The sequence below is a fragment of the Girardinichthys multiradiatus genome, chromosome X (genome assembly GCF_021462225.1).
Source record: "Girardinichthys multiradiatus isolate DD_20200921_A chromosome X, DD_fGirMul_XY1, whole genome shotgun sequence".
Taxonomy (NCBI): domain Eukaryota; kingdom Metazoa; phylum Chordata; class Actinopteri; order Cyprinodontiformes; family Goodeidae; genus Girardinichthys; species Girardinichthys multiradiatus.
The window spans coordinates 16702806-16716481 of NC_061817.1; the positions used below are offsets into that span (position 1 = coordinate 16702806).

The 13676-nt window shown below is 42.8% G+C and overlaps 1 protein-coding gene across 1 annotated transcript in view; it reads right to left on the reverse strand.

Annotated features, from left to right (window-relative positions):
* Nucleotides 1-13676, reverse strand: part of LOC124863479 (serine/threonine-protein kinase BRSK1-like) — a 57966-nt gene that overhangs the window by 11673 nt on the left and 32617 nt on the right. Inside the window, exons 10-16 of the mRNA XM_047357865.1 lie at nucleotides 12221-12385; nucleotides 10506-10603; nucleotides 9673-9823; nucleotides 9457-9517; nucleotides 8912-8920; nucleotides 5526-6132; nucleotides 5201-5249 (exon numbers count right to left, since the gene is read on the reverse strand). Of these exons, the coding sequence (XP_047213821.1) occupies nucleotides 5201-5249; nucleotides 5526-6132; nucleotides 8912-8920; nucleotides 9457-9517; nucleotides 9673-9823; nucleotides 10506-10603; nucleotides 12221-12385 (1140 nt within the window). The remainder of the gene's footprint in view (nucleotides 1-5200; nucleotides 5250-5525; nucleotides 6133-8911; nucleotides 8921-9456; nucleotides 9518-9672; nucleotides 9824-10505; nucleotides 10604-12220; nucleotides 12386-13676) is intronic.

Below are 13676 nucleotides of genomic sequence, written 5' to 3' on the forward strand. Positions count from 1 at the left end.
ACCTGCTGGTGATTTGGATCCGCTGGAGGAGGAGAAAGCCGGACAGACTTGGCAGGCCCAAGCGCATAGTGAGGGTCTGCTGGGAACGTCTGGCAGAGCCCTTGGCCAGGGATGTATTCAACACCCACGTCCGGGAGAGCTTTGACCAGATTCTGGGGGATGTTGTAGACATACAGTACAGACCAAAGGTTTGGACACATCTTCTCATTCAAAGAGTTTTCTTTATTATCATCACTATGAATATTGTAGCTTCACACTGAAGGCATCAAAACTATGAATTAACACATGTGGAATTATATACTGAACAAAAAAGTGTGAAACAACTGAAATATGTCTTATATTCTAGGTTCTTCAAAGTAGCCACCTTTTGCTTTGATTACTGCTCCGCACACTCTTGGCATTCTGTTGATGATCTTCAAGAGGTAGTCACCTGAAATGGTTTTCCAACAGTCTTGAAGGAGTTCCCAGAGCACTTGTTGGCCCTTTTGCCTTCACTCTGCGGTCCAGCTCACCCCAAACCATCTCGATTGGTTCAGGTCCGGTGACTGTGGAGGCCAGGTCATCTGGCGCAGCACCCCATCACTCTGCTTCTTGGTCAAATAGCCCTTACACAGCCTGGAGGTGTGTTTGGGGTCATTGTCCTGTTGAAAAATAAATGATGGTCCAACTAAACACAAACCGGATGGAATAGCGTGCCGCTGCAAGATACTGTGGTAGCCATGCTGGTTCAGTAACAAGGCATGTAGAGTCCATCCGTTCACCTCTTCTGCGCCGCGCAAAGACACGGGGTTGGAAGCAAAGATCTCAAACTTGGACTCATCAGACCAAACAACAAAGTTCCACGGGTGTAATGTCCATTCCTTGTGTTCTTTAGCCCAAACAAGTCCCTTCTGCTTGTTGCTTGTCCTCAGCAGTGGTTTCCTAGCAGCTATTTTACCATGAAGGCCTGATTCACACAGTCTCCTCTTAACAGTTGTTCTAGAGATGTGTCTGCTGCTAGAACTCTGTGTGGCATTGACCTGTTCTCTAATCTGAGCTGCTGCTAACCTGCGATTTCTGAGGCTGGTGACTCGGATGAACTTATGGTCCGCAGGAGAGGTGACTCTTGGTCTTCCTTTCCTGGGGCGGTCCTCATGTGAGCCAGTTTCTTGTAGCGCTTGATGGTTTTTGCGACTGCACTTGGGGACACTTTCAAAGTTTTCCCAATTGTTCGGACTGACTGACCTTCATTTCTTAAAGTAATGATGGCCACTCGTTTTTCTTTACTTAGCTGCTTTTTTCTTGCCATAATACAAATTCTAACAGTCTATTCAGTAGGACTATCAGCTGTGTACTGTATCCACCTCCTGCACAACACAACTGATTGTCATTTATAAGGCTTGAAATCCCCCTTATTAAACCTGACAGGGCACACCTGTAAAGTGAAAACTATTTCAGGTGACTACCTCTTGAAGCTCATCAACAGAATGCCAATAGTGTGCAGAGCAGTAATCAAAGCAAAAGGTGGCTACTTTGAAGAACCTAGAATATAAGACATATTTTCAGTTGTTTCACACTTTTTTGTTCAGTATATAATTCCACATGTGTTAATTCATAGTTTTGATAATAAAGATAACTCTTTGAATGAGAAGGTGTATCCAAACGTTTGGTCTGTACTGTAGAGTCTGAGTGGACCATGTTTTCCGCATCTATTGTCGATGCTGCTGCCCGTAGCTGTGGCCGTAAGGTCTGCGGTGCCTGTCGCGGCGGCAATCCCCGAACCCGGTGGTGGACACCGGCAGGAAGGCAGGAAGTAATTCTGTCAAGCTGAAGAAGGAGTCCTATCGGCTGTGGTTGGCTTGTGGGACTCCTGAGGCGGCTGACAGGTACCGTGAGGCCAAGCGTGCCGCGGCCCGGGTGGTGGCAGAGGCAAAAATCAGGGCCTGGCAGGAGTCTGATGAGGCCATGGAGAAGGATTACCGGTTGGCTTCGAAGCGATTTTGGCAAACCATCCGGCGCCTCAGGAGGGGGAAGCAGTGCTTCGTCAACAATGTTTACAGTGGGGGTGGGAGGCTGCTGACCTCGACTGAGGACATCATCAGGCGGTGAAGGAGTACTTCAAGGATCTCCTCAATCCTGCCATCAAGCATTCCCTGGTGAAAACAGAGGCTGGGGACTCGGGGTTAGACTCTTTCATCACCCAGGCTGAAGTCACAGAGGTGGTTAAAAAGCTCAGCGGTGGCAGGGCTTCTGGGGTAGATGAGATGTGCCCTGAGTGCCTCAAGTGTCTGGATGTTGTAGGGCTGTCATGGTTGACATGCCTCTTCAACATTGCGTGGCGGTCGGGCACAATGCCTCTGGACTGGCAGACTGGGGTGGTGGTCCCCCTTCATAAGAGATTGTTCCAACTACAGGGGGATCACACTCCTCAGTCTCCCTGGTAAGGCGTACGCCAGGGTATTGGAGAAGAGAGTCCGGCCGATAGTCGAACCTTGGCTTCTAGAGGAGCAGTGTGGTTTTTGTCCCGGCCGTGGAACACTGGACCAGCTCTCTATACCCTCTACAGGGTACTCGAGGGTTCATGGGAGTTTACCCAACCGGTCCACATGTGTTTTGTGGACCTGGAGAAGGCATTCGACTGTGTCCCCCGTGGTGCCCTGTGGGGAGTGCTCCAGGAGTGCTCCCTTTATTAGGGGCCATCCGGTCTCTGTACAAGTCCTGTCCGGTCCTGTTCATAACTTTTATGGACAGGATTTCTAGGCACAGCCAAGGGCAGGAGGGTGTCTGGTTTGGGGACCATTGGATTTTGTCTCTTCTTTTTGCAGATGACATGGTCCTGCTGGCCCACTTTAGCCAAGACCTACAGCATGCACTGGGGTGGTTTGCAGCCGAGTGTGAAGCGGCTGGGATGAGGATCAGCTCCTCCAAGTCCGAGGCCATGGTTCTCGACCGGAAAAGGGTAGTTTGTCCTCTTCAGGTTGGATTGAAGTTCCTGCAGGAGTTCAAGCATCTCGGAGTCTTGTTCACGAGTGAGGGAAAAATGGAGCGGGAGATCGACAGACGGATCGGTGCGGCTGCCACAGTAATGGGGGCGCTGTGCCGGTCCGTTGTGGTGAAGAGAGAGCTGAGCTGAAAAGCGAAGCTCTCGATTTACCGGTCGGTCTACGTTCCTACCCTCACCTATATCCATGAACTTTGGGTCATGACCGAAACAACGAGATCCCAGGTACAAGCGGCTGAAATGAGCTTCCTCCGTAGGGTGGCCGGGCACTCCCTTAGAGATAGGGTGAGGAGCTCGGCCATCTGGGAGGGGCTCGGAGTAGAACCGCTGCTCCTCCACATCGAGAGGAGCCAGTTGAGGTGGCTCGGGCATCTATATTGGATGCCTCCTGGACGCCTTCCTCAGGAGGTGTTCCAGGCACGTCCCACCAGGAGGAGGCCCAGAGGACGGCCCAGGACACGCTGGAGGGACTATTTCTCTCGGCTGGCCTGGGAACGCCTTGGACTCCCCCCAGAGGAGCTGGAGGAGGTGTCTGGGGAGAGGGACGTCTGGGCGTCTTTGCTGAGTCTGCTGCCCCCGCGACCCGGTCCCGGATAAAGTGGAAAACGACAAGTACAAGAAGTTGTCAAATGAGTTATGGACTAAACCTCACTTAAAAAATGTGTATAGGGATAACACACAATGTGTTTTACAGCGTCAGGATGGTGTATGTCGCTTTTGTGTGATTCACCATCTCATTTTTTTACTGTAATTATCAATTTACCATCAGCTCATGAATACCCTTAAGAGGTCAGATAATTAGTAGCTGGCTAATGACAAAGTACGTTGGGGCTGCCATCCATTTGAGCTGCTCTAATCATTCACCAAGACAAGATGAACTTCAACAGTGCAGACAGAGCATCTGCATTGCATACCACGAGGTTCAAAAAGGTTTTTTATAGCAGTGACATTTAAGTAGCACTGGTGTAAATTCTGTTGCAGTAATGCATGTGTGCAGTAAACATGGCATCTCAGAGTTGTAATGCCATGCATGTCAGAATGAATGGCAGCCTGTCTTAGTTGTGTGCCATAGTTTTTGATTGAAAGGCAAGAAAGATGCACAGCAGTCTGACTTTCAAAAGATGGACAATTTGCAAAAAAATCAGCTTGCTTAAGGGTCAAAATAATGCATATTTTTTCTTTATTAAGCTGAGCCACTGATTCAGGATGTGACATCATTAGACCTGCCGTCAAGAATGCACAATTATGAGTCAGCCACCATTTTAGTAGTCCATCACTCCTTGCGATGGCTAAGAATCAATTGCCCAAAGGATAATGATTTCTAATGCGGCAATGAATTCTTAAAATATTGTTTTCTTAAAATTAAGTTTTATTTACTCTTCTGATTTGCACTGTGAACTGAAATTATTGTTTTTAGTTAGCTTTATAGCTAATTTGGCCTCATTCAAAACAAACCTTGTTTCTGTACAAACACATTCACACTGAACTGTGATATCATTGCATCATTTTATTGGTTTCAGTTTTATTCTTTTGCTTCCTTTTTTGTAGTTTATTAGTTTTCTTATTTTTCATTTTTACTAAGTAGTTTAGTTGAATGTTACTAGCAGTTAAGAGTTTGTTGACTTAAAGTTTAAGTATTTTGTTAACAAATTATACTTTGGAGAGAAGATGTTTGTGTTTATTCTGTATATGTGTGCAGGCCTTTCAAAATGCCAGTGCATGAATTCACTCCTTTATCTATAATTGTATAACACCACACCTCACCAGCTAGGTATTCATAAAACAATAACAGACAGAGACTGAGAGCTGATTGGCTATCAATTCCTGATAATCAGGTAGTGATCCAACATGGATCACTACCTGATTTAATTTAGATTAAAATAACTATCTTTGTTAATAATTGATGTTGGCACTTATTATTAGTTATTCATAGCCAAACCAAACCTAGTGTTGCACAACTATAATCAAGGGGAGAGGCACAGTGTTCCAACTGACAATTCCTCTTGCAGTTATTTTTTGTCACATAATTATAAAACAAAAATCTTCATAATGATAGATTTGTTTTTTTGGACCAAGTAATAAAAAATATTATATATTTTACATACAATACAGCAGTAGTTTCTAACCATAGTCCTTAGAGACTACTGTTCTGATTTTTTCAGGCTCTGGCTGCAGATAACAGACACAGAGATACAGATAAATTAAGATGCGTGTACTTACTCTGGACTGGACTCAGGAGTCAGACTGGACATGTCCTCTGACGTAGGAACTAAAAAAAACATGGGCAGGGAGAAAGGACGAAAGATGGAAGGAGTGAGAAGATAAGGTCAATGATTCTTGATGGCAGACTCTAATTTAATTACTCTAATTTCAGCTTATCACAAAAGCGGCGTTACTCAACACAGCTGCGGGGTGAAGCACATGCTTCTTTTTTGGCAGGAAGAGATTTTACAAGATTCTGATGGAATTTACAGCGGTGTGAGGCCTCAGATGCAGCACAAATTTAAGGGATGCAACAACAGCTTCTATTCAGAACTTTGCTCACCTTGCAGTTTACGTCGATGGAAACGTGGAGAGCCCAGCAGGTTGTTTTTAAACGAGTTAAGCCTCGTCCTCCAGTGGGTGGAACTCGAGGTGGCCAGATTGCCACTCCCTCCTGGACTGGAGGGCGGGGTCAGTGACAGTGACGCCCCGCCCGCTCCGTCCACTCTGGAGGACGAAGACGAAGAGGAGGAGGAGGGAGGGGTGGTGGAGGAAGGGTGTTGGATTTGGTGCACGGGTGTGCCAAGCGGAGTGGGCAGAGGCGAGCCCTGTGGCGTAACCTGCGAAACAGGGGAAGGGGTGGCAGATGAGTTAGAGGATGAGTGGACATTCTTGGACCTGAAGACGGAAGGAGAAGGGAAGTTGAAGAACCGTGGGATGGGGGAGAGGATGGGAGAGGGGGATGGCGAAGGAGAGCGAGGTGTTTGGAGGGGGAGTGACTTCATGGAGTGGAGCTGAGGCCGGTCAGTGGGACCCTTGGAGGGCAAGGTTTGGGTTTTTGGGTCAGGCATCGGACGGGTGGGCCGAGAAGTGGTGGCACTTCCTGCTTTGGGGTCTTTGGAAGAGGAAGTGGAGGTGACCTCTGATTGGTTAAAGGTGAAGACTGGGCTCTGATGGGCAGACAGAAAAAGATACAAAAAAGGAGAAAGAGGGGTATGGACAGATGAGACAGGAGGCAATGATTATGAAATATGATTCATGGACAGAAAATATCAACAAGACCCAGTAAGATGCACGCAAATGGAAGATGGATTTTATGGTCTCTTATTCTGCACACCAATTGTGTGACACCTGTTTTTGACCATTTTGAGACGTAAACAGCATGATATGCCTGAAATGAAGATGTGATAGGGGGCTGGATAAACATGAGTAGCAAAAACAGACGGAGCAAGCATTACTAAGGCAAAGTTAACATCACAGGATATTAATTCTGGAAAACAAAACTCATAGTTATATTCTAAAGTTGCAGATAGTACATGTGAAAGGAATATCCTGGTTCTTTCAAAGTGAAGTACTTGTGTGTAGTTTACGGTGGCTGGGAGGTGCAAACCAACATTACAATATCTGAAACACTTATACAAGTCCCGAAACAAATTTATATTTCAAAGAACAAATTTACATTTGAGAAAACAACTTAACATTTCAGAAAACCCTTTAACAAAACACGAGACACTCTTACAAATGACTCCGACGCTGACCTGGAAGTGATAACGGGAACGCTCATGGGGACCCAAGATGGACAGCAATCGAGCGCCGTTTTATGGCACAAATATGAGTAGATTAACTCGGTTTTGTTTTTCGTGAGGTCGGTCCTTAAAGTCTGAGAGGCAGCAAGCTCAATTCGTGGCAGTAGCAACTAGAAATGGTATTTCCACCACCAGTGGGTGCTACAGGGTTCCAGACTAGCACTAATAACCTCTAAGATGCTGCCACGCCGGCTGCCGCTGTTTTTGCCGAAGTAAATGCTGATCCTCAGCAAATGGGTTGTTATTATAGTTATTAGCTATTGACTGTTATTCAGAAATTATTTTCAAATGATGATGTCATTATTTGATATTATTTAAAAAAGAGCGTTAGACTCATAATATAAGGTGGCTGTATTTACTTGAGATGGAAATTATGTCATAAATACTATTATGCGTATGTATAACCTGCTGAAAGGATGATGAGACATTCCACAAACATTCAGTTTGTTATAGATCATGAATGGTTACTGTGAATTGTTAATCACAGAAAATAAAATGAATTATTTAAAAACACGCTGGCACTCTGTGGAGTCCCTGGCCACGAAGGTGCCACAGGTTGCCACAAGGATGCCAGAGGGTGCCAGATCAGCTGTAAAAGCCTCCAGGATGTTTCCACGGCGGCGGCCTTCGTTTTACTGCGGTCAAGCCAGCTGCTTCCACTTTGAAAAGGAAATCAGCCCTCATGTGGTTTTGTTGTGCGTGAAAACATCATGAATTACAGCAGCAGCGCTTGCTGAGATCTTAGTAAAAGCAATTATTTTTAAATGAAGACTCGTGGTGGTTGATTATATTCGATATTTAAAAATCCACTTGCGAATATCTAGATATGACATTTTAGTCTTTGTCACAGTTTTTTGTGGTACTTTGTGTGTTCATTATTTGTGAATATCCATTAATATTCCCCGTATCCACGCTTATTAAAACTAAATTGTTTCCAGTGACCAGTCTCACTTCATGTTGACAGAACACTTTCAGATCACTCATCAAATTTCACCCACATCTGATGTAAAATTTCAAAATTAAAGCCCTTAAAAATAAGGCGTTTTAGACATTACTGTGTTTATAGCAAGAAAACGGATTGTTTCCAGTGATTAATCAACTTCATGTTGACAGGACACCTCCAGATGTCACTCATTAAAACTCACCAACATCTGATGTGGAATTTCAAAATTAAAGCCCATCAATTTTAGACATTTCCATTTATTTTTTATGTAGTTACCGAATATATTCATGATGTCATGTTTTATTGTCTGATTATTTGTGATCTCTTAGCACTTAAAATATGTTTTAAAGATGCCTATATGCAACTGCCACGCCTATTGCAGTCCAGCATCTAAACAACTGAAGGAGTGGTTCCAAAAACGGGCAAAACGCCACTCAATTGCTGTCCATCTTGGGTCCCCATGAGCGCTCCCGTTACCACTTCCGGGTCAGCATCGGAGTTCGTACATTCCCTTTCCGTAAGATTTTGTCATTTGTAAATGTGTTTCGGAACTTTTCAGATATTGTAATGTTGGTTTGCACCTCCTGGCCACTGTAGTAGTTATGAGCTGTTAGGAGTTACTACACATAGGAAAATTAGAGATAAATTCTTATGAAGGACTCGTGCTAACACTTTTTCAAAATAGGACCTAATCAAGAGAAAATTTTCACCATCCAACCATTAAATCACCACTCAGCCCGCCAGGAATTGTTAGGGTGTTGCCTTGCAGCAAGAAGGTTTTGAGTTCAAAACCCCACCTGGGATCGTTCTGTGTGGAGTTGCATGTTCTCATGTGCACTTGTGGGTTCTCTTCAGATACTCAGCAGTCCCAAAACATGACTGTTTGGTTAATTGATAAATCTAAGTTACCTTTAGTGTACATTTGTGTTTGACTGGTGTGTCTAAGTGTTGCCATGTGATGGACTAGTGACCTGTCTAGGGTGTACCCTGCAACTCGCCCCATGACCGCTTGAGATAGACCCCCACAGCCCTGCAAGGACAAGTAGGTATAGACGATAGATGGATGGTTAGATAGTCGTTGTATTCAATTTGGAAGTAACCTCGGGCACTTTGGATTTCACAAGTTCAACAAAGGATACATTTTGGAGCCTTAGTTGTTTATTTAGGCCTGATTCAGAAGATAGTGACCACACAAACAACTCTGTAATGCTTAAAGAAAGTTCTGTGGAAAAAATCTCTAACTTAGCGATACTCCCACTGAAAGTCTTTCTCTTAAATGAGCCCTGTTCTTATCCCACATGATTTCTTACTGTTTCTAAGACAGTGCCAACTCAAAACTACTCATCACAAGCTTACTATTGTTAAAAACTGCATAATAGGCAATATATTACATTCATAAAGTGTTGTTTTTCAGATAAGTGCAAACTTTAATGTTTTGATTAAGAGATGCAAATAATTAATAACCTTGGTACAATATCCACCATATTCCCAAATTTCAAGTGAATATTGTAACACTACTAGCTAGTTATCAGACAAACTGGTACATTACTCCTTTTAATTCACTATTTTAAAGCAAAAAGGCACCTTTATACCCTTACATCACATGAATTCAGGGTTTATTTAAGCTGTGACACATGTACAAAAATGGAAATATGGATTATTTCATTTAAAGCTATAATGCGCTTGCAAGATGTTATGTGCATTTCAACATGGAACCAAAGAGCGGAGTGATGTAAAGTCCTTACCCTGGGACTGCTGAGGGGACTGGAGGACAGACCTGTGGATGCACCGCTGACTGAACGAGACCTTTGGAAGTTGTCAAAGAGTAAAGCATGTCAGAGAAAGGTGAACAGCTCTTTAAGATAAACTAATCAAAACATGTTTTGTTGGCTGTAATACCTCTGGTGAATGGTTAAGTTTTTTTTTCACGAATGAAATGATGAGGATAAATCAGTTTTTACCTCTGGCTGTGCGCATTAGTGTCCAGAGCCCTGCGAGGTGGGGTGGGAGACCCTTGTTCTGTAACACTGAGGACCTCCAAGCTCTTTCTCTCTGGACGACAACGACCATGACGCGTCAACATGGGGGAATCCACACGCTTCCTTGGTGGGTCTTGGACAACAATACCAAGAAGACAGAAGTGGAATTTCAACTTTTTGTTGACTACAAGTTTTGTACATCGAATCAAAGTATAGATGCCCCAAAAATTGTCAGGATTCAGGTGATTTTCAACTTGAGCAGCTCTGACTAGCTGAGTGGTCAGACGGGTTTAAAGATCGAGTCTTTTTTTCATCAGTAAACGCACCATGTGTTTGTGTAAACATGTCACATAAACCACAACATCCTTTGGTGTGGAAGTTGATACCGCAGATACTTCAGTTTAAATTTAAGGTAAGGGTCTGCTTTCAATAGGGAGTACACACAGAGACTGATATTTACACTTAGTTCTACAAACCAAAATAATCACAGTAATGACTATTAACAGGTACTGCAGACAGTTTAAAATGTGACTTCTCTAATCTATTTGTCCTTGTTTTAGAAAATTAGTAAAACCCTATCATACTGCTACGCCCAGTTTTTTTGAATGCTGTAAATTAAGGATATTTTTGAGAAAAAGAAATTCAAATAAAATTGGTTCTAGCAGGACAAAACATTACAAATTGATGAAATCAACCATACATCTCTGACCGTTGCATCTCTAAATCAAAGTAAAGGAAAACTAATAGTAACTGTCAATATAATGTACATTTGCCCCCATAAGGTCACAAGGGAAATAAAGAAAAACTTCTGTTACCAATGTCATTCCTGGGTGGCAGGTCCTCGTCTTCACAGCTTGGGTATCGCTCTTTTCTATCCAATAGGAGGTAGTAGATCATTTTCTCCTGGTTCTCCCTGCAAACAGAAGAGCAGGACGACAACGGAACATGTTGACAAAAACAATTAGCAATTAGTAGTAGAGAACTCAAGTAAAATGGAATATGGTTTGGTTGGCTGTGCATAAAGCCATGGATATTGTTGAAATTCGGGGTATGGGTCCATCATGTTAAAGTTGTGCTGTAAGATGATAATGATGCCATCTTGTTATAATTGACGACAGAATATTATTCTGGTATACAAATCCCATTTAGATTCACCGTAATGTACCCCCTTCTTAGGAAAAGCGTATTTGTAGTGGAGTTAGATTTAGCTGCTTTGAGGCCGCTTTGCAGTTCCTTTCAAAAGTATTCATGCAGCTTGAACTTTCACATTTTGACACTTTACAACCAAGTTATAATGTCTGTGAAACATCAACACAAAGTAATTTATAATAAAATGTTGGTCTTTTTGTGTGAAATAGCTTGACCTCATTCAGACTGAATGGAGAGCCAAGTCCTGCCACAGATTCTGATTTGGGATTCGGTTTTTGCTGGGCCATTCGGGCACCTGAACATGCTTTAATCTAAATCATCCTGTTGTAGTTCTAGCTGTATATTTACAGTCCCCCTGCCCCTGGTGAAGAAAGGTATCCCATAGCATGATGCTGCCACCTTATTAGCCAGAGTGGTGCAGTCAGGGTGATTTGCAATGTTAGTTTTCCACCACATAGCATTTTGCATATAGGACAAAAAGTTTAAATTGACAGGTTTAGCTAGACAGCCATGTCATGGTGGGTTTGCAGCCATTTTCAAATGTTAGCTTGAGGAGATCTTTGTGAAAATTTCACAGCTTGGAATATTTTATAAAGTAACCGTGCTTTAAACTTGTCCACAATTTTCTCCCTGCAAATCAACATCACATACACATTTTTATTGATAAAAAACTCAATAAACATGCCTTTACTTGACAATTGTGAACTACTTTATGTTGGTCTATGACATAAAACCCTGATGACATACACTGAAGTTTGAGGTTATAATGCAACAAAATCTCCGGTGGGGTGAAAAACTTTGTAAGGCCGCAGATTTTCAAAAACTGAATGAACAAACTGCATCATGTCAAATGGGTTAGAGATGATCCAGAGATGTTAGCAAGAGCGCTAATCAGTTAAGGAAAACAGAATACACTAAGGGCAAATATTTTCCCCACTGCCATTGAAAATAAAGTGATCACCACAAGTTTACTGCTTGTCAGTTATTAAACAGAACTGCAGCTTTTAGAATGAAATGAGTGAAAATCAACATCCCAAAAAAGGGACATTTGAGGTTGGACAGGGAGCAAGACACAAGAAGTCCTTTTCAGACAGAAGCTGTTGTTATTGTCCACTCAGGCAGGTAATGAAGCACATAACTGCATAGCTCCAATGAAACAGATGGGGTAATGAGGACAGAGAGATGGCAACAACGAAAGCACAGAACACATGCAAGCATTTGTACAAGTCCATTCAGGCCGCTGTAAACGAGAAAATCAGGAGTAAACCAACTAAAAGACAGCTCAAGTCAGGTTTGGATTCTTTTCTCGCCACATTCTGCTACAGGTTTGTATCTTCAATAAAGCCAGTGTGAAAAAGCTGAATAGAGGTCATGTACTCACTCCTCATTTGTAAGGTCCTGTGTGAGTTTCACTCGGTCTCTGAAGCACCCCAAAGAGTACATGCTTTCAAGGACATCTGGGTCCAGTTCTGATAGGGACAGGATCCTCGTCACACACACCCGGCGAGGAGGAGGCTGTTCTGGGCAAGGCTCATTACGGCCACCCCTGGCAGGAAAAAGACAGCAGTCCTAGGTTTAGCGGTTACAGACAAGTGTTTTAGAAGACATGCTGACAGACAACATGATTAGGGTTTACAGATTCACAAGTATGCATTTGTCAATGAAGGTAAAAAAGAAGAAGAAAAATAAAAAACAAAAGACTAGATAGGATTTACAAATTGTCTTTGATAAAATAAAAACTGATTACTTATGCAATGAATGCGATTATAAAGCAATGGCATTTTACTACTGTCAAAGGATTAGAGGGATACATTTCTGACTTAGAACTTAGTTTGGATTTACAAGAACCCTGTCTTTACTCAGGGAGCTACCGTTGGTCTCTGCTGTCACTTCAGATAAATGTCCACAATTAGAGACAATCATGATCCGATCCCAATCACGGTATGTGAGCAGCTGACTGCACTTACCTCCTGATACCTGTTGTCACCCTGCTCTCTAGGTGCTGCTGTAAATCATGTTTGTCACGACCAGAAATACCATATTGCCATGGTTAGTTCTCTTCACACATATATGAATTTGAGTGACATCCTATTCTTAATCCATAGGGCTTACTATATTGTCGATCCACCCTTTGCAGCTATAAGGGGCCTGAACTCTTCTGGGAGGACTTTTGACAAGGTTAAGGATTGTGTTTTTTGTTTTAGACCATTCTTCTAGAAGCATATTTGTAAGGTCAGACACTAATGTCAGATGAGCAGGCCTGGCTCAAAGTGTCTGCTCTAATTTATCTCAAAGGTGGTCAATTCATGTAAAGGCGACCTATTATACATCCTTTTTAATTTGGGATAGGTCTATGTGCTATACAAAACATGTTAATTCCATTTTTCATACAAAAGATAATGAGATTTCACTTCCTCAGCTCCTTTCAGAATGAGTTGTTTTAGGGCTCTGTCACTTTTATGCAAATTAGCTGTATCTGGCCATGCCCCCTAAATCAATGTGGCATTATAGTGTATTTTCAAACTGCCAATTTTGTCTTTCTTATAGGTAACAACTAGGAGGCTTTCTAAGCCAGCTCACTGGCAGTGCACAGGAGCAAGTGAGGAAGGAACTGATTACGCTATGCTTCAAACAGCCAGAGCACACTCACCGGTCACTCTCACACTTCTTTTGGCATCTCATTTTAGGTATTTTAAACTATAGGAACGATTTGATGGAAGGTTTTGGTGGTTTGGAAACCGTGAACATCAAAAACGTTGGTTTACCTTGATACTAGTAACTGTCCCATGCGTAGTACCAGCTAATATCACTATACCATTGCTGATGATTGGAAATAC